This window comes from Hippocampus bargibanti, linkage group LG09, assembly GCF_051943395.1.
Source record: "Hippocampus bargibanti isolate YZ-2025 linkage group LG09, ASM5194339v1, whole genome shotgun sequence".
Taxonomy (NCBI): domain Eukaryota; kingdom Metazoa; phylum Chordata; class Actinopteri; order Syngnathiformes; family Syngnathidae; genus Hippocampus; species Hippocampus bargibanti.
Genome location: NC_142742.1, coordinates 1,191,457 through 1,212,598, shown reverse-complemented (window position 1 = coordinate 1,212,598; position 21,142 = coordinate 1,191,457). Strand labels below are relative to the sequence as shown.

Here is a 21,142-nt window from a genome sequence, read left to right as displayed (position 1 = left end):
TTTCCAACTGCAACCAGGCACGAACCAAAGATCACTTGAGACTTCACTCTCAAAACATTGAAAAAAAGCTTCTTCCTGGCATTCATCAAGTTACAAATGCAACAAAAAAAAAAGGGAGGCGGGCAGTGGCTATCCGAAACAAAGAGGTCCAGCTGAGGCATGTGTGGCCGGTTGTATTTGCTTGATTAGAGAGCGCCGCGTTGATGTCAATAAGTGATGCCAGATGTGACCCCCCCCCCCCCCCCCTCCTCCCAACTTTGCAACCGTCGCACATGCTTTAGATTTTAAAAGCACCAAGTAGGAAATGCCCGCTGACAACATTTCCCTTCTGCTGCCCTTTGAGGCATCTGTAAAAGTTAAGCGTTTGCAAAAAAAAAAAAAAAAAAATTGAAGATAAAACGATACCAAAGTTTGCCTCTTGGAACTTTTGAGAGAGAAAAAAAAAGCAAAGCAACGCTTGGATGATCTGCTTTTTGAAATTCCGCTTCTGCCCAATTTCGGAATCTCTTTACATTTCAACTTAGTCCTCAGTGAATCAGACATTCTTCCTTTGGAGAATAAACGGCGCCGTAAACAAAGGTCAAAGGAGGACGGCGGGGAATTTCGGTTCTATCGGCACATGTCTGTGTAAGCTCTCAGTCGTACAGGAATGGTCCATCGATGAAAAGGTTTCTTCAGCCGTCATCTGTACTTCTTTAAAGGTGTGGGACGTTTCGCTTCTTATCCAAGAAGCTTCGTCAGCAAACTAAAGTCTTACTGGTAGTTTCGGCCCTATATATATATATCCCTACTGTCCGGCACCGCCACGTCTATATATATATATATATGACCTAAACTACCAGTAAGACTTTAGTTTGCTGACGAAGCTTCTTGGATAAGAAGCGAAACGTCCGACACCTTCAAAGCAGTACAGATGACGGCTGAAGAAACCTTTTCATCCATTATCGACACAAATCTACAAAGTCTGCGAATAAATCAGGAGGGCGATGGTATGAAATCAGCATTTAGTGTGAATATTTATTGATTTATTATCTAGCCATCCAGCTATCTAGCTCGCTGTATGCTATCTAGCTAGCCATCTATAATAATGATCCGATATATCTATATATATCGATATATATCTATATCTATATCTATATATCTGTATCTATCCATCCATCTTGTGGGTTGTCCACATGCCCACCAAAATTCATCTTACTGAATGAAGCAAGGAAGCAACATTGTCAACACGCCTTTATATATGTCACCTCTCCAAAATCTGATCCTCCCCCCCAAAAAAAATCCTCAAATCGCTGCTGGAAACCCAAATTTGTCATGATTTATTTTTTTTTGGGTGGCTCGACTGAAAAACATCCCAAGCAAAGGAAACGGTCCACCTGTTTACATATGCAGGCCTCTCAGACGGATGTTGAATAATTCATCGCTGCGGGCAGGCTGGATTTGGGTTACGCTTTTGCGATGTGTGTATGCACCGTTTTAAACCCCCCCACCCCAAAAAAAAAAAATAATAATAATAATAAATAAAATAAAAATCCTCGTCTACTTTTCAAGAAGTAGGGCACCAAGTAGGCACAATGGAAATGTCGTCTTTCTTTTGATGATCTTCTCAACGGGGGTGCATTCTCCTTATCAGCATCATTTTAAAATAAAAATTACCTGGAACATTGTCGGATGTGAAAAAAATATGTCCACTGCAGTGCCAGGGTTTTTGTCATTTTCACTCAAATTGCAGAAACCGCAGAATATTGACTTTTAGGACGACAAAAACATTCAATACAGCGTTAGAAACCTTAGATGCGCTTCTTTCATCAGAAAAAAAAAGAGTTAATTCCTAAATTAAACGGGTCTGGAGTTATATGAGCTTGAAATGAGGGCGGCTGGACAAAAATGCTGCTTTAGTCCTTATCTGATTCACAGATTGATTATTTTTCTTCCATGAATTCTAAAATGCGCTTCTTTCATCAGAAAAAATGGTTAATTCCTAAATGATATGGGTCTGGAGTTATGTGAGATTGAAATGAGAGCGGCTGTGCAAAAATGCTGCTTTATTCCTTCTCTGCTGGCCTACAAATATCTGATTCACAGATTGATGTGATTTTTTTTCCCCATGAATTCGAAAATGCGCTTCTTTCATCAGAAAAAAGGGTTAATTCCTAATGATATGGGTCAGGGGTTATATGAGATTGAAATGGGGCGGATGTACAAAATACTATACATACATATTGATTTATATAATAATACGTTTCATTTCTAAGCGCCTTTCAAAACTCTCAAGGTCACTTTACAGTTACAGGATCAGATTTTCTGTGGTTGCCAGCGTTCACTTAACCCGGAAGTAACTCAAATAGATAGAAAGCTAGCTAGCTCGCCCATACATAGCGAATAGCTAGCGCTTTAACAACAGCTGAAGCTGTAACAAAGTGCTAACATGGACAAAAGGGAAATCCCGTCCCCTTGTGGAAAAGAAAAAAACATTGCCAGTGCCTGAGGTGTGACCAGCGCTTTATCGGCACCCAAGCACGAGGCTATCCGGCTAGCTATATGTTGGCTAGCTATTAGCTATCTACTAGCTGGCTAACTAGCTTTCTCTCTATTTAGCTTTCTATTGGCTATATGGCTATCTATCGGGCTAGCTATCTGTTGGCTATCTATTAGCTATCTACTAGCTGGCTGGTTTTCTATCTATGTAGCTATCTATTAACGATATAGCTATCTGTGTGGCTGGCTATCTAGGTAGCTATCTGTTGGCTATTTATTAGCTATCTACCGATTGGCTAGCTAGCTTACTATCTATTTACTTTCGGGTTGAGTGAATGATGGCGCGTGTGGCTGCCGCTGCTCACCCACAGAAAAAAAAACTTATCCTGAGATTGTAAAGTGACCTTGAGAGTTTTGAAAGGCGCTTAGAAATTAAATGGATTATTAATATTATTATTATAAAACCTGAACAAATTCGGGAATGGCGTTCGACGTCATATTTTTAATTCCCGAATAAATTTGTGAATGGCAGTGAATGAGTTAACCCCCTCCCCCATGCCGTACCCCCCAATTCTGGACTGACTCATAAAAGTGCCAAAGAGCTCCAAGCCAAGCAGGGCCGTATATCACTTGACTGGCGACGAGATGTTTTGGTCCCCGAACTCCCCCAACCACCTCCCCTCTCCCTCCATAGACTCTGTTACTTTTACGGCGCCGCGTGTTTTTAACACAGAACGGGCCTCGCTCCATCCATCCGTCAGGCGCCACCGTGCTTTCCCTCCTCGCCATCCGTCTTCGCATCAGCTTAACCTAACGGACTGACCTTTACGGCGAGCTTTAAAGGACAACCGACGTCACTTTTTTTGTTTCCTAACTGACCCCAGAAAAACGTTTTATAGCATCGAAAATACCCAAAACACGCAGTATGATGTTTCTATTCAAATGCAAAAACACCAATACCAATACCAAACACTTTAAAGTGTCCAAAATCTGCAAAAAAAATTGAACCCGGAAGTGGTCAGTTTCAGAAGGTCCCGCCCCCTTGTTCGTGACGTCACGCCAAGACGTCTTGCATTGCTTATGAATCAAAACAATAACTTCAGATTCGGAGAATATGCTTTCTTCTTCAAATAGTTCTGAAGAGGAAAGCATACATGTTTGCAATTGATTAAAGAATTTATTCCGTGCCATTTTGAGGCAACATCGGGGGGAAATGGATCACCAAAAAAGAGGCAGAAAATGGCGACCGAGCTCCTGTGAGGACTTAATCAGCCCGCTGATAAATTCCTTATATGGAGCTTGGTCGCCCACTTCTGGCTCTATGTTGGCTACAAGCTAACTTTTAGCTTGTCGTAAGGATGTAAAAGGATGCTTTGATCCTCTCCTCTTTCATCTAGAACTGCTTCATGTCACAAAGAGGGTACAGCAAGTGCGAAAGAATGAATGACTCTGTGTCTTTGTGTTGTCATATTATTTAGGTGTTTTTTTTTTTTTTACTTCAAGATGGCGCCGCGAGAGCGGCTGCCTTTCCAGCAACAGCTGTATGTTGTTTTCTACTTCTTTCTTTTCTTTCCTCTTCCTTTCATAACTTGGCTGCTGTGAAATGTAAATTATTATTTAATTGATTATTATTATTGTTATGAAAAACATCCAGCTGCACCTGATGTGTCCCTGGTTGCAGTGCAGCCAGTCGGCCGTAAGGGGGCGTGACGCAGGCAAATTGAGACTCGTTTAAGGAGGAGGAGGCAGAGGGAGGGGCGGGGGGCGTGGACGTTGAGGTGGACGAGAGCGGGAGATCCTCTCTCACACACACGCTGAGAGGAAGACGCGGAAGCCTGCGTGGAAGCGATTTTTTTTTGAAACGACGTGGATTGTACGCGCGTGGGCAGGATGCTTCGAGTTTGGACGCGAATTCGCTGGATGTACCGCGGCGTGCTTTTTTCCGAGTGCACCTGAACGTTGCAAAACTATTCGTCTTCCCTTTGTTTGTATTTGTTTTGTTTTACCGCGTGATGCCGGGAGAAAAGTTGGGAAGGAGACGCAGACGAAGCCCCTTCTTCTACCCACGCAAGGCAAGACCAACAAGCAGAGTGTGAGTTGCCCCTCCACGATCACCTCTTGCACTTCTTCCACTTTTTTCATTTTCAGCGAGATCGAATGAACTTTCCAGGATGACTTGAAGAGTCGTCGCTGAGGATCCCGAGACGACAACGGAGAGCGAGAGAGGACAAAACAAAACAAAACGACAAAAAAAACGCTCCGGGATATTAGGCGACCCCCCCAGCCCCCACCCCACGATGGCAGTCAAGTGGGGAGCGATGGCGGTGCTCATCCTGACCGCGTTCTCGTGGATGTGCGTGTGGGCCGAGGAGAAGATCATCTTTGACAGGCACTCCGTCTACTGGAACAGCTCCAACCCCAAGTGAGTGCGGCGGTGTGTGCGCATGCGCGGCTTTAATGAGGAAGCCCGAGTTGTTGTTGTCTATAATAATAATAATAATAATAATAATAATAATAACAATAATAATACACGTCATTTATAAGTACCTTTCAAAACTCTCAAGGACACTTCACAGTCACAGGATATGTTTTCTGCGGGTGAGCAGCGGCAGCCACACACGCTAGCGTTCCCTCAACCCGGAAGTAACATAAAGTAAAAAAAAACAAAAAATAATAACAAATAATATAACAACCTCTCTTAAACAATTTCGGTATTTTTTTGCCAACAGAATTTTATCATTAATAAAAACGAAATTGAAAATCTATTGTTGTTAGTGTGATGCTCAATATTTAGTTTGACAATACAATACAATACAGAAATGCCGAAGTGGTCGTCATTTTTCCATGTAAAAACACAAAAGTGATAAATAAGTACACACACACACACACACGCGCACACACACACACACACACACACACACACACACACACACACACACACACACACACACACACACACACACACACACACACAAAGAGGGGGCGAGTGAGTTTGCAGTTGCATCTGTGACGACATGACTTCTCCACTGAAGCCATCTCAAATATTTAACGGGATGGGAAGGAACATTTTCTTCCTTTCTTGTTCTTCCTCTCCGTGGCCTTTCACACTTTCTTTTTTTCTTTCTCTCTCTCACACACACACACACACGAGCGCGCGTGCACATAACGCAAACATCAGCGGCTATGTTTAAACTATATGCATGGTTGCCGGGGGCGATGTGATTCCATCAGGGAATGGCCTTTGTCGGGTTGGGGGCTTCTGTATGTGTGAGTGAGAGGTGGGGGTGTTATGTCGGAGAGGGAAAATGAGAGTGGGGAGGCTGGCGGGCACATCAAAAATGCATTGCAGTGAATCAGGACTGTGACGCTGGTGAACTCGCTCCCCCCCTTGTTTGCGACCTGCTCTGCGTTCATTGAGGACATTCGTTCGACGTGCTATTTTTTTGCACAGTAAAGCCAAGATATGGAGACCCCGCCCCCCCCACCCCACATCTCAGTATACTGCATTGGTGACGATTCCTGACGTGACGTCACGGAAGGAACGCCCCTGACCGAGAAAGGACACACAATGCATTTTGGGTACTTTGTTTGGTCTGAAAACTTCGTGTTGATGGCGAAATTAGAAGGAAAACACAGAAATAACGCAATGGTGAATCGTTGTGTGTTGCCCGAGGACTACTATTTGATACTAGCTGACACCAATTCCCGACCGACAAATCAGCCCATTTCAAACAGAGCTTGGGCGCCATCTTGTGCTGTCATTGACGGCTCGAATTGATATGGGAGGACTCCTTTAATCGATGTCAAACATGTATGCTTTCCACTTCAGAACTATTTGAATCATATTCATAACTGGATGAATAACAAGAAAGCATCTTCTCCCAATCTGAAGTCATTGTTTTGATTCTTGAGCAAGGCAAAACGTCTTGGCGTGACATCACGAACAAGGGGGCGTGACCTTCTGAAACTGGCCACTTCCTGGTTCATTTTGAAGTAGTTTTGGGACACTTTAAGACATTTTTATTGGTGTTTTGCATTTGACTAAAAATATCATAGTGCGTGTTTTGGGTATTTTAGATGCTATAAAAAGTTTTTCTGATGTCAATTAGGAAACAAAAAAAATGGTGTCGGTTGTCCTTTAAGCTAAATCAATCCACAATCCACACGTTTGCACATTATTGCACATGGTCTGACAGTGAAAGAGTTAAAAATCATACCCATTGCATTTCCCGCATTAATTTCATCGCGCTCACTATTTGGCAAGCAAACTAGCAGCGTAAATATTATTTCCCCCGACTCCTGCCGGCCATGCAAATGTCACACGTATGCCGTCGGTTTCTCATCTACATCCAAAGGCGGGTCTTCAAAATCAGAAAACCTTTATTCGTCCCACAATGAGGAAATTCTAACCAAAAAAAAACAAACAGTTGGTAGTCAAACAAAAGCCTTTTGCATTCTAATCCATCAGATGCGCCAAGTGTGTGACTCGGCGCCCCGCGATTTGGCTTTGATCCGAAACAGGAAGGACTATGTATGAAACTGATTTGTATTCTATGCTAATGAGGATAATGAGGCGGGGATCAACATATGTTTGGTCTTATTGCTCTCGGGGGCGTCCGTATGGACAATCAGCAACCTTCTGGTGGGCGGAGCTTTAAAAAAAAAAAGTCTCATCTTTAAAAACTCATGTTGGCTCCACAAATTGTCCAAGCTGCGCTCGTATTCCCGTACGCCAGGGGTCTCAAACTCAATTGAGCCGAGGGGCCGCTGGAGGTAAAGTCTGGCTGAGGCTGCGCCGCATCGGTTTTTTCACAAGAAAATCACAGATAAAACATTCCAATGTTCTCAAAATCTTTATTTTTAACACACACAAAAAATGAATTAAACGAATAAAAGGAAAAATGAATAAAGAAAATTAATGAACCAGTAATAAATAAATAAAATAATTTAATGATCATAAGGCAGTTACAGAGGACTGAAAAAAAACACAGGAAAACTAATTATTTTAATAAAGTTTCAAATGTCTGTATTCACAGTTCTTTAACCTTTAACTTTCTTCACATAAAGAAAATATTGAACATTAACTGTCCTAAATATTGCTTATCTTGCCTACTTGTTCAGCTCCACACGCAAATTTCATTCATAATCAAGGCGGGCCGCAAAATATTTTTTCTGGGACCGCATTTGGCCCGCCGGCCGCGAGTTTGAGACCCCTGCCGTACGCCCTCCCTCCCCCGGCGCATCATACCTTCCTTTTGATGAATATCGAGATGAACGTTTTCTACACCGACTACCTACCTGTTCTCTCTCTTTCCCGACGTCCACTGAAGCCATCTCAGTTATTGTTTATTTTTTGGGGTCCTTTTTATTCTGGTTTTGATGTGGGCCTTTGGAGATGTGCAGCTCCAGAGAGCTCATTAATTCCATGAATGTCGACAAGTCGCCGGGAACGATGTCGTTAGAAAGTAGAAAACAATTCCACTCCAAGCCGACGCCCCCCCCCCCCCCCCTGCTTAGCCGCCGCCCCCTGCTGCTTGTTCACGCGCGTTCTAGTTGACCGCCATTTTCATTTCCTTTCTTCTTCCGTCCGTCGTGTGACAAAGCGATCCTCTTTGAACTAACGACGACGTCGAAACAAACTCTTCTTTTGTAGACGCGATGAGACTGCGGGCACGAGGAAAAAAACAAACAAACATGGCCGCTTAGGTATTGGATGAGTGGATTTGTCATTGTAACTTTTGGGAAAGCGCATGCTAACGCAGGCGTAGCCGTGCTATAACTTTGGATGGAGCAACGTTATGCTCCGTAGTCTCCATTTGGCTGTTGTGGTTGTAATTTTAATTTTAATTTTAATTTTAATTGCAGAATCAGAATCAGAAAACCTTTATTCATCCGACAATGGGGAAATTTTAATTTTAATTTTAATTTTAATTTTAATTTTAATTTTAATTTTAATTCAGAATCAGAAAACCTTTATTCATCCCACAATGGGGAAATTTTTATTTTTATTTTTATTTTTATTTTTATTTTTATTTTTATTTTTATTTTTATTTTTATTGCAATCCAGAATCAGAAAAGCTTTATTCCTCCCACAATGGGGAAATTTTAATTTTAATTTTAATTTTAATTCAGAATCAGAATCAGAAAACCTTTATTCGTCCCACAATGGGGAAATTTTAATTTTAATTTTAATTTTTCCAGGTGAAAAACTTGACCATGAACCTCACACGCTAAAAGTGAGATCTTCTATAAGCGTCAGTTCTTATCATTCATGAATATCGGGTGAGTTTTTTTTTTTTTTATGGGGTCAACAAATGTGATGTGTGTCTGCGTCCTTGACCTTCCACTGTCAAGTCAAGGGCGTTTCGTCCTTGACGACACCGCCACACACGAGGTAACAACCCATCAACTGTCATCAACAACAAAGATATTGCTAGGCTACGACATTTCCAGTTGTAGTGTTGAGATGACGGACAGCTCATGACTCCGCCCCCTCTCTGACATCACATCACATGTGATGCGTCCGGATTGGATTGCATTATCCAATGCTCTTCTTCCCTCCTCCGCGGAGCTCCTTCGCGCCCATCGCCTCTTCTCCTCGCCTAATGCAGAGAGACAGCGACGATGTATAATTCATAGACTCCCTTTGACACTGTGCTCTGTGTGTGTGTGTGTGTGTGAGGCAAACCTGGGCGAGAGCGCAGAGGACAAGCCTTGTTTGTTTATTTATTAGTTTATTTTCATGCAAGCCGTGTAGGCGTGGGAATGCTCCTCCACGCCCATAAACGTCGGATGACGTTGCCGGTGGCTTAAACACGGACGGGTTAAACGGGTGTTTAAAGGACAACCGACTCACGCTGAATATTCACCAAGTCTTGTTTTCGAGTCGGAAAACTGCGGGATGAGTTTTGTTGTTTTGTTTGGAATGTATTCTAAAATGTAGGCAAAAATAACCCCAAAAATGGGAACTTTAAACTCCAAACTTTCAACTTTTTTTGTGTGTGTTCACTTGTAATTGATACAGCCACCAAATAGGAAATTGCAAAGTGACACTGGCTTTGCGGGATAAGAAAAATTAATAACTCACTAACTAAATAATAAATAAACAAATATATATAAACACACAAATAAATAAATAGTTACATAGATAAATAAATAGTTAGACAGATAAATACACAGATAACAAATAAATAAATAAATAAATAAATAGTCAGACAAATAAATAAAGAAATAAAGAATTAGATAAATAAATAACAAATAGTTAAATAGATAAATAAATACTTAGACAGATAAATATAAATATAAATAAAAATAAATAAATAAAAAATTAAATAAACACACGAATAAATAAATAGTTACATAGATAAATAAATAGTTAGACAGATAAATATAAATATAAATAAATAAACACACAAATAAATAGTTACATAGATAAATAAATAGACAGATAAATACATAGATAATAAATAAATACATAAATAAATAGTTCGATAAATAAATAGACAAATAAATAAAGAAATAAAGAATTTAATAAATAAATAATACTTAAATAGATAAATAAATACATAGATAAATAAAAAAATAAATATAGAAATAAAATAAATAAATAATTAAATATCATATTTTTCCATGTGGGTTCAGAGCCTTATTTCTTCTTACAATTTCTCTGTATTTTCAAACATCTCTTGTTCAGACTTTGTTTTTTTTAATTTTAGGTGGCTCTCAATTGTGAGTGTCACACCAATCAAATATATGTTGTCGCTATGTGACATTGACTTGACTGGTGGCCAAATTTCCCAAAATGTGTTCAACGAGAGCTCTAAAAATGACTCTTACTGCTTTTTTTTGTTTTTAACGGTGGCTGCTTAATGCGAAAAGGATACTCGCTTGCGCAGAGCGGTGCAACGCAAAAAAAAAAGTATAACGCTATCACCCCCCCCCCCCCCCCAAAAAAAAAAAAAAAAAAAAACTAAATAAAGCAAAATAGCACTAAAAGCCACCGCGTTGGCGCTTGTCTCAAGAAGTACGCTAGCAGGCGGAAGAGGCTAAAGGCACGAGCCGAGAAGAGAACATGCGGGGACAAAAGGATAAAGAGGATTGGGGGGGGGGGGGATGTAGCGGGTGGAGGGGCTCTTTTGCTACGAATGGGTGAGTGAACATCAAGAGCAGTCAGTTCATGTGAGTCCACATCAGGGGGGAGAGTGCAGCAATACATGCTGCACTTTATCCACTTATCCCCCCCTCCCCCTTCCCCCATTTTCAATATGGTTCGAGCTACGCGGCAGCTGCCTTCTTATGTGATGGGTGTTAGCATCTCTTTGTGTAAGTCGCTTTTTTAAAGGACAACCGACGTCACTTTTTTGTGTCCTACCTGACATCAGGAAAAACGTTTGATAGCATCTAACATACCCAAAACACGCAGTATGATATTTTTAGTCAAATGCAAAACACCAATAAAAATGACTTAAAGTGTCTAAAAAGTACTTTAGTTTGAAACCGGAAGTGGCCAGTTTCAAAAGGTCCCGCCCCCATGTCCGTGGTGTCACCCCTTGCCTTGCTGGAGAATCCAAACAATGGCTTCAAATTTGGAGAATATGCTTTCTTGTTACTCATCCAGTTATGAATATGATTCAAATAGTTCTGAAGAGGAAAGCATACATGTTTGCAATCGATTAAATAATTTATTCCGTGCCATTTTGAGGCAACATTGGGGGGAAATGTCGCACCCAAAAAAAAAGCAGAAAATGGCGACCAACCTCCGTGTGAGGAATGAATCAGCCCGTTTCCACAGGCTGTTAAATTCCTCCCATGGAGCTTGGTCGCCCTCTTCTGGCGGCTTTTTGGTGCAACACGAGGTTTTCAGACCAATCAAGTACAGCAAAATACATTGATGTGATGGAAGGACTGCTACAATGTGTCCTTTTTTCGGTCAGGGACGTTCCTTCAGTGACGTCACGTACGGACTCGTCACCAACTCAAAAACAAGACTACCGAAATATTCAGCGCGAGTCTTAACACATAAAATATAGCTATATGCGGTGGAATCTTTGTACAATACGCTCAGTAGAAGTCATTTAAAGCCATTTTACAAATTATGGACACAACTTGTCCGGAGACGTCGGTTGTCCTTTAATGCTAATGTGAAGTGTCACTTTTCATGATTAGCGTTTCACTATTTTTAATAACATGATATGATATCGATATTTTGTTGGCTCTCATAATTGTTTTTTTCCCATCACATCATTATTTTTAACTCATTCGTTGCCATTCATAAAGAATTAGCAATTTGACGTAGAGCGGCAGTCCCAAATTTGTTGTTTTTTTTAAGATACTTGGGTGCCGATAAAGCGCTGGCCATGGCCTCTGTCAATATTTTTAATTATTTCATTTATAAGCGCCTTTCTGCTCATTTGAAGAAATTGCCATTGTGACAAAAACGGTAAAAGCTAGCTTGCTAAAACATATTTGTGAAATTGACCATTTCACAAATTGGAGTGAAAATGACAAAAATCCTGCCACTGGATAATAATAATAATAATAATAATAATAATAATAATAATAATAATAATAATAATAATAATAATAAAATAAATGCTGCCCCCTTGTGTGAGGGGAAAAACATTGCCGGAGTTCTGACCAGCGCTTTAATGGCACCCAAGCAAGAAGTAAACAAAACCTGAACAAATTCAGGAATGGCCGCTATCTTTATAAATGCGAATAGCATATGCTAATGAAGGCTTCATTCATTTTGGATGTGCTCTAATTAGCAAGCGGATTGTATGTAAAAGATCGAAGGCCAGTTGACCCGCGTTGCCAGCTAGCGCCATGCATAAAAAATACATTTAGCGTGTGCAGAAAAAAAACAAGCTACACAAGTTGTGTGCATGTGTGTTTGTGTTTGTGTGTGTGTGTGTGTGTATGTGTGAGTGAGTGTGTAACCAGCACCGCTTGACTGCTAAAGAGCTGGAAAGCTTTAAATCAATACGGCTAATGAGAGTCTTAGAATGGAGATAGAAAGCCGTTCACTCCCGCCACCTTCCTCCTCCTCCTCCTCTTCTTCTTCTTCTTCTTCTTCTTCTTCTTCTTCTCTATAAAATGGCGCTGAACTCAAGCAGCAGTTGAATACAACAAAGACGTTTGGCGATAGAAAAACCAACGGCGTGACTTTGACTTTTAGGCCCCGAGCTAGCTTCATGCTAGCACGTGACGGTTAGCTTTGATTTGATCCACTATAGATATGTAGCAACACATGTAGACAAACAATAGAACAACGGCGGTGACATCATCATTAAAACTAGCTATTTTCTCAATCCCAGTCATCCTCCATTTTGTACAACTAAAGCTAGCACACAGCTAGCTATCTAGCTAGCGTTTAGAAATGAAGGTAAAAGGGTGGCCATTTTAAAGTACTGTAAGATTTACATTAAATGGTGATTAGTTTTACTTTATTTGAATGTTATCGTGCCAGATGAGCATTTTATATTAGAGTTAAGAGTGTAAACTGTAAACGAATCCTAAAATGTAGCTTGCCGGGTTTTTTTTTCTCCCGAGACTGGACTGCGAGTGGCTTTTCGGGCTTTAATTTAATGTAGCTGGTCGCCGCGTGGAAATCAATGGCTTCTAATTGCACTCGCGCACAATCCATCAGAGTCAAGATCAAGTGCGCATCGCCATATGTCGATTTCACATCAGTTTAGAGGCACCACACCCAAAAAAAAATGCACATTTGAAACCACACACACACACACACACACACAAGGCCGAACATAAGCAAGATAAATGTTGCTGGAGTTAGTAAGCAACCCAGTCATTTGCCATCTGCGTTTAAAGCACTAATGGCAGCTATTTAGTGTTGTGCGTCTATTATGTTGTGGACTGGTCAGGAAAATGAGGTCTCGTGGGTGTTGGGGGTGGGGGCTCGGTCGGACGGGATAGGGGTTCAGGTGTGGGGGAGGGGGGCGGTCAGAACGCTTCCAGTTGAGGTCCAAGTATAGTGAAAGGTCATGACCTCTTCTGCGGGGCTTTGAAGCAGAATGAAGTTGAATGGCGAGCTGTCGCACATAATAAAAATCCAGTGATTGTAAAGTGTCCTTGAGAGTTTTGAAAGGCGCTTATGAATTAAATGTATTACTATTATGATTATGATTATGATTATTATTATCATAGCAAATAGCTAGCTAGCTAGATAACTATCTAGCTAGATAGATAGATAGAGATAGACATCTAATAGACAGCAAATAGAGAGCAAATAGATAGCAAGCTAGTTAGCCAGCTAGCTAGTTAGATAGCAAATAGGTAGCCAGCTAGGTAGCCATCTAGCTAGTTTGATAGCAAATACACAGCTAGCTAGGTAGCCAGCTAGCTATTTAGATAGCAAATAGATAGCAAATATCTAGCTAGCTAGCGAGGTAACTAGATAGATAGCGAATAGATAGCAAATAGATAGCTAGCTAGATGGCATTACTCTGTCAACTCACAACCTCGGTTAGCCTCACGTGCTAGTTGAGTAACAACCGACTGTTTCATTTGGAGTCGTTAGCGAATCGTCTCAATCAATCCACAAAAACGTTTTAGTGGCGCGCTTGATTGATCGATTTCCCACATGACGAATAGTTAAACGGGGTCAACGGCCGACGGACGGCCATTTTGAATTACGAACCGAGATGCTTCTTTTGAATATGTCTGAAAGGTCGCGATTGATTTACAAGTTGACAAACGACCAAGTCATTGCTGGGGGGGGGGGTCGTTCAGTCCGCAAACTCTCCGAGTCGGCTTACTCGATAGCCGCCGGCGCTATTTTTCGTCATTAAAGAAGATACTCTATCGATCCACGGTCCAGTTCCACATTTATTGATCCCTCGCTTGACAAATGTTGACGACGTGTTGTTGTTCGGTCTATAAACCCTCTTGAGTAAGAAAGCGTTAGGTCGCTAGCGCCCAACGTTATCAGTTTTGAGTGAACAAACATGCACTTTTGATTAATTGGAACGTTGTCGGACTTATTGATTTCTCCTTTGATCATTTTTTTGGGCGGAAAAGATCGGAATGTTATGTTTCGATCCATAAAATGGCTGCCAGAGCATGAGCGCTATTAACTCATTGGCTGCCATTCCTGAATTTATTTGAGAATTGAAAGTTTTCAGACCAGAATTGAAATTGAAAGCGCCATTGCCCAATTTGTTCCGATCTTGCGGGGGGTGCTGATAAAGCGCTGGTCAGACCTCCGGCAATGTTTTTCCCTTCCACGTGGGGGCAGCATTTCTCTTTCGTCCATGTTAGCACTTTGTTATAGCTTCAGCTGTTGTTAAAGTGCTATATCAACAAATTGTATTTTGTACATCTGCCCCCATTTCAAGTTTAGATAACTCCAGACCCATGTAACTTAGGAATTAACTCTTTTATTCTGATGAAAGAAGAGAGTCTAAGTTTTGTTGTCAATGAGTTAATTTGTGTCCACTATTGATGTTTATTAGAAATCTTTGCAGAAACGTAATGACCAGTGATGGGATGGCGGGGGGATGAGGTCCCACCATTTTTTTTTTATCCTTGCGGCACGTGCAGGGGTCCAGGGATCACCCAGAATGCTTTGCCCCGTATTGCCCCGCTGCTTCTTTCATTGCAACAGAGGGCGGCTGAGAGGTGGGGGGCGTCCCCTGCCAAAAAAAGATGGGTCAAGGGGGCCCTTCTTCACTGCTAGCATCCTTCTTTCACTCGGTACTGCGTCGCCCGGGGCAACCCCTTTCTTGTCACCCGCGTTTGTTTTGCTCGCCGTCGGCGAAAGACCAACCAATTTCCTCACCGTGGCCAATCTGATTGGCTGTCAGAAAAGGGGAAAGGAGGACCGGATTGGAGGACGCTGGCCAGGTTGGCGTTAGCAAAATAGGCTAGGAATGCTCGACATTAGCATTAGCCTCCGTCTTGTCCTGCATCCCGAATCTGCCGAAAATTCGAGATTAGGCGCATGGAAAATGGCGGTATGATCTATGATCAATTCTAAAACCATTTTTGCACCGCATCGTTAAAGGTTTTGATCATTTTGTGGATTTTTGCCATGAAAAAAAAATAATAATAATGCTAACGCGGGCGCTATTTCAAGCGGTAACACACACACAGAGAATTGTAAAAGTCTGCGTCTAATTGACGCCAATTGAAGCGCATTGGAAAGAAAAAGAAATAAAAGGCCACCTCTTGTAGAATTCCTGAACGAGAAAAAAATGTGTAAGTCAAAACACGTTTTCCATATAAATGCCCTAATCCGTTCCAAGCCCCGCCGAAAAGTTGAATACTGGCTGCTGAATACTTTTTCTGGGCGATTCGTGTTTCCCTAAAACTATGGGAACATCTCATGGGCGAATACACATCGGAAGAGGTTCGTGTTAGCTTTTGGGAAGCCAGGATGATCCTCGGTGGTCGCTATTAGATCAAGGACCAGGAGAAGCACATCAATTTTTTTGATCTAATAGTAGCCAATGGCAGAGCAGCTGTAAGAATGTTGCGTTCAAGAAACTCTGAGCTTTGAGTCTCAGCCAACTGTATTTTTTTTTTAACCTTCATAACTTCATAAATTTTGTTTTCGTAACTAGAGGCAATATTTTCCCATTGAAAAAAATGAACAATTGTCAATTACATTTGAAGGAATTATTTTTAGGAGGGGGTTGAGTCGTGCCACCAGACAGAGTGTAGAAAAAGATGAATGACTGCGGAATCGGGTTTTGATGTTGCGTTTGGCACCAGGGGATGCGCTGAGGAAGCCATGTTTGGAAAAGCGGAGATGGCGGGAAGGGAGGAATGGGGGAGGAATGGGGGAGGAATGGGAGATGTTGTTTGTGTGCTTGTATAACTTAGGTATATGCATTTATCTATTCTCTTTGCGTGCCTGAGATGCATAAAACATGTTGACAGATACGGGAAAGGTGCTGCGAGAGATGATTGACAAGGTACGGCCTGATACAAAGACTAACCCCCCCCCCCCCACCCCAAAAAAAAGGCAAGTAATGCACACGTCCATGAAGCTTCCTCTGTGTGCTGTTCTCCCTCTAAGGATGCCCAACAGTATTCTTCGTTCTGTGGAGTTCTTTGTTGGTTCAATTTAACCCTCCCCCCCAGTACCCCATTAGACCCCCCCCCCCATCAACCCCCCGGCACCCCCAATCACAGGACCTTAATCCTCACGCCTGCTTTTCCGCTGCATTAGTGACCGTTTCTCCAATTCATCCTGTCCCATTTTAACCCCCCCCCCCCACAGTCGTTTTCATGGTTCCGTTCCGTTCAGAAACCACCGTTGACGTAATCGCAGCAAAACTATTGGAACGCGAATAGCACATATTTGTGAATTTTGATTAGATTGATATGAACTCATTCGCTGCCGTTCATGAATTTATTCGGGAATTGAAAATATGACATTGAGCGCCATTCTGATTTGTCTTTTCCTTTTTCAGATCTACAGTATGTTTTATGGGGACCTTGGAGCCGATTATTCTTATTTTAATGGTTTCTTATTGGAAATAAATGTTTGGAAGAAAAACTTTTCTCCTTACATACACTTTCTGGGAACCAATTAGCTAGCTGGCTAGCTATTAGCTGTCTAGCTGGCTGGCTGTATGCTGTCTAGCTGTTGACTATCTTGCTATCTATTAGCTATTTATTAGCTATCCATTAGCTAGCTGGCTGACTGTAATAGAGAGCAACACGAGCCAGCGTTCACTCAACCCGGAAGTAACTAGCTAATAGATAACTAATAGGTAGCTCAATAGCTAACAGCTATCGAGATAGCTCGATAGCTAATAGATAGCAACACTAGCCAGCGTTGAAAGGCGCTTAGAAATGAATTATTAGTATATGTATGTACAGTGTATATAGATGGATGGATGGATAGATAGATAGATAGATAGATAGATAGATAGATAGATAGATAGATAGATAGATAGATAGATAGATAGATAGATTCTTTTACTTTCGCCTTTTATAGATATACAGGAAAGTCTCGTTATATCGATATTGTCGGGAGTCGGAAAAAATATCGATATAACCGGACTATCGATATATCCGATCCTGCGGCATGTAAAATTTCTCCTTGCGTTCATAGAAATAGTATCGTAATAAGCAGTACTATCGATATAACGAGAGTTTACTGTATATGATTGTGTGTTTTTATATGTATATGACTGTGTGACACCTTACGAATTTACAAAACGCCGCCACAACCGCTCAACGTTATGAATATGCCGTAAAATTAATATGCATCATGACAATAACCCGCTTGCAACCAGCAAGAGAAAAGCCTTGGAGAGCACAGTGTGTGTGTGTGTGTGTGTGTGTGTGTGTGTGTGTGTGTGTGTGTGTGTGCGTGTGTGTGTGCGTGTATGTGTGCGTGTGTGTGTGTGTGTGTGTGTGCGTGTGTGTGTGTGTGTGTGTGTGTGTGTGTTCTGATCTGCCTTTAATCTGCATATCGGGGCAGTGGTGGGAATCTTGCACACCATGCTAAATCGATGCACTCCCCCGACTGGATTAGTATGCATGCGTGTGTGCGTGTGTGTGTGTGTGTGTGTGTGTGTGTGTGTGTGTGTGTGTGTGTGTGTGTGTGTGTGCGTATCAGTATGCAGTTTGGATAGACAAAAAAAAGAGAGGGCGAGAGAGGTTACATAAGTTATATAAGTAAAAAGGGACAAGCGACGTCACTTTTTTTGTTTTCTAACTGACATCAGAAAAACGTTGTATAGCATCTAAAATACCCAAAACACGCAGTCTGATATTTTTATTCAAATGCAAAACACCAATAAAAATGACTTAAAGTGTCTAAAAAGTACTTCAATTTGAAACCAGAAGTGGCCAGTTTCAGAAGGTCCCGCCCCCTTGTTCGTGGTGTCACGCCAAGACGTCTTGCATTGCTCCAAAATCAAAACAATGGCTTCAGATTCGGAGAAGATGCTTTCTTGTTACTCATCCAGTGATGAATATGATTCAAATAGTTCTGAAGAAGAAAGCATACATGTTCGCAATCCATTAAAGAATTTATTCCGTGTCACTTTGAGGCATCAGGGGTGGGAAATGTAGCACAAAAAGAGGCAGAAAATGGCGACAAAGCTCCTGTAAGGAATTAATCAGCCCGTTTCCACAGGCTGATTAATTCCTTACATGGAGCTTTGTCGCCCTCTTCTGCCTCTTTGTGGTCCTACGTGAAGTTTTCAGACCAAAGTACAGCAAAATGCATTGGCGTGATGGAAGTATTGCTACAATGTGTCCTTTTTTCAGTCAGGGGCGTTCCTTCAGTGACGTCACTTACAGACTCGTCACCAACTCAAAAACAAGACTTCCGGAATATTCAGCGCGAGTCTTAACACGTAAAATATAGCTATATGCGGTGGAATCTTATTAAAATACACTCAGTAGAAGTCATTGGAAGCCATTTGACAAATTATGGACACAACTTGTCCGGAGACGTCGGTTGTCCTTTAAGTGGTTTTGATCCTCTAAGGACCGCCCCCCCCGCCCCCCGACAAAGATTACAGACAAAAGAAATAAAACTTTATTTCAACGTAGAGTTTCCCGCCGCGTGTGTGTGTGTGTGTGTAGATATAGATTAAGATCCTCAACCAAAGGGGGGCTATGGGATTATTTTGCCCCCCCCTGCATCCATTCCCGTGTTCACTCCATTTCCACCTTTTTTCTATTTTCTCCTGACGCCCCCCACACACTCCTTCCACTTCTGCCAATCCCCCCGCTAACCTTCTTTGTTCCTAAGTGTGGCCCGCATCGCTCCACTTTCACCCCCCCCCCCCCCCCCGCCCAATCTAGTCCATCTTCACCTTCATCTCGCATTCCCTTTCCGCCTGACTCCTTTGCCGCCTTCTCATCTCTGATTCCGAGTGACCGCCGCGCTCTCCCCCCTCGGGCTGCATCGGAGTACCGTCGCCCCCGCCCCCACTCAAGCCCCCCCCCCTCTCCTGTCGCTGCTGCTGTTGGCGGCATGACAGCACTTTGCCATGGCAAGGCCTTGTGTAAACAGCACCCGCAAGGGCGTGCGTGCGACGTGTTGATTTAGCGCCTTCACAATCGCTACAGACAACGTTAACAGCAAAAAAAAAACATCGGAATATATGCAAGGACTCAAACCCGAACATCTCGAATAGCGTGTAAAAGAATTTAAACGATTGGAGAGGATGACATTCAATCATTTGAAACATAAACTCGCCTGTGTTGAAATAGTACGGAATGACTCAAACTAAACGGTATGTCGCCATCTAGGTGGTCAAGAGTGGAATTACACCAAATAGAAATGACCAGAAAATACTGTGAGGAAATGTGATAAATTAAATTAAATTAAATTAAATTAAATTCTAATCTGGATTCCGCATTGGGTGGTATTTTACTGGAATTAATTCATGTCAGAAATTGAAGTTAAAATACATTAAAAAAACGTTTAAAAAAAATAGTTAAGTTGCAGAACCGCCAATCTCGATTATACATTAGGTGGAAGTTTACTGTTATTTATTAACATCAGAAAATGAGAAATATTCTAGAATTTATTAATGCCAGAAATTTAGATAAATAAATAAATAATGTTTTAAAAAAGTAAATTATAGAACCGCCAATCTTGATTCCACTTTGGGTGGAAATATTCTGGAATTTATTAATGTCAGAAATGGAAGTTAAAAAAAAAAAAAAAAGAGGTAAATCGCAGATCCACCAATTTTGATCCTGCATGGGATGGAAATATTCTGCAATTTATTCATGCCAGAAATTGAGATAAATAAATAAATAAATAAATAAATAAATAAATAAATAAATAATGTTTTAAAAAACTAACTTTGATCTAGAACTGCTTCATGTCACAAAGAGGGTACAGAAAGTGCAGAGGAATGAATGACTGTGTCTTTGTGTTGTCATATTATTATAATTTATTTATTTATTTATTTATTTATTTTACTTTATTTCCGGGTTGAGTGAACGCTGGCGCGTGTGGCTGCTACTGCTCACCCACAGAAAACTTAGCCTGTGACTGTCACGTGTCCATGACAGTTTTGAAAGGTGCTTATAACTGAAATGTATTATTATTATTATTATTATTATTATATTATTATTATTTATTATTGTTATTATTCCCGTTTTTTTTTTCAGGAATTACAAATATGATGTAGAACGCTATTCCAGAGTTTGTTCGGGTTTTGTTTTTTCATGCGTGGGTGCCGATAAAGCACCGGCCAGACCTCTGGCAATGTTTTTTCCCCATCCACGAGGGGGCAGAATTTCCTTTTTTTTCCATGTTAGCACATTGTTGCAGCATTAGCCGTTGTTAAAGTGCAAAATAAATCAGTGTATATACTGTATTTTGTACAGCCGCCCTCATTTCAAGCCCAGATAACTCCAGACCCATCTAACTTAGGAACTAACTGTTTTTTTTTATGATGAAAGAAGACGATCTACGGTTTCTTACGCTGCATTGAATGTTTATGTAGTCCTAAAACTCAATATTATGTGGGTCCTGCAATTTGAGTAACAATGACAAAAACCCTGGCACTGGAATGGACACCTTTTTTCACGTTTGGCAGTGAATGAGTTAAAATGTCCTTTTTTTTGGGGGGGGGGGGGGGGGGGGTATTTTTTGGCCGGAGAGTTTGTCATGTATTAATGAAGTTTCTCTTTCAATGGCATCGATAAAGATGGC

General features: G+C 41.3%; 1 protein-coding gene across 3 annotated transcripts in view; it reads left to right on the top strand.

Moving 5' to 3' along the window:
- The first annotated feature begins 4,276 nt into the window (after nucleotides 1-4,276).
- Nucleotides 4,277-21,142, top strand: part of efna2a (ephrin A2a) — a 35,639-nt gene continuing 18,773 nt past the window's right edge. Inside the window, exons 1-2 of one of the 3 annotated variants that reach the window (XM_089004364.1) lie at nucleotides 4,277-4,570; nucleotides 4,649-4,900. In XM_089004364.1, coding sequence (XP_088860490.1) covers nucleotides 4,776-4,900 — 125 coding nt within the window. In that variant the 5' untranslated portion in view covers nucleotides 4,277-4,570; nucleotides 4,649-4,775. Of the gene's footprint in view, nucleotides 4,901-21,142 lie in introns of all 3 variants that reach the window. The other 2 variants (XM_089004363.1, XM_089004365.1) reach the window with 2 other exon arrangements.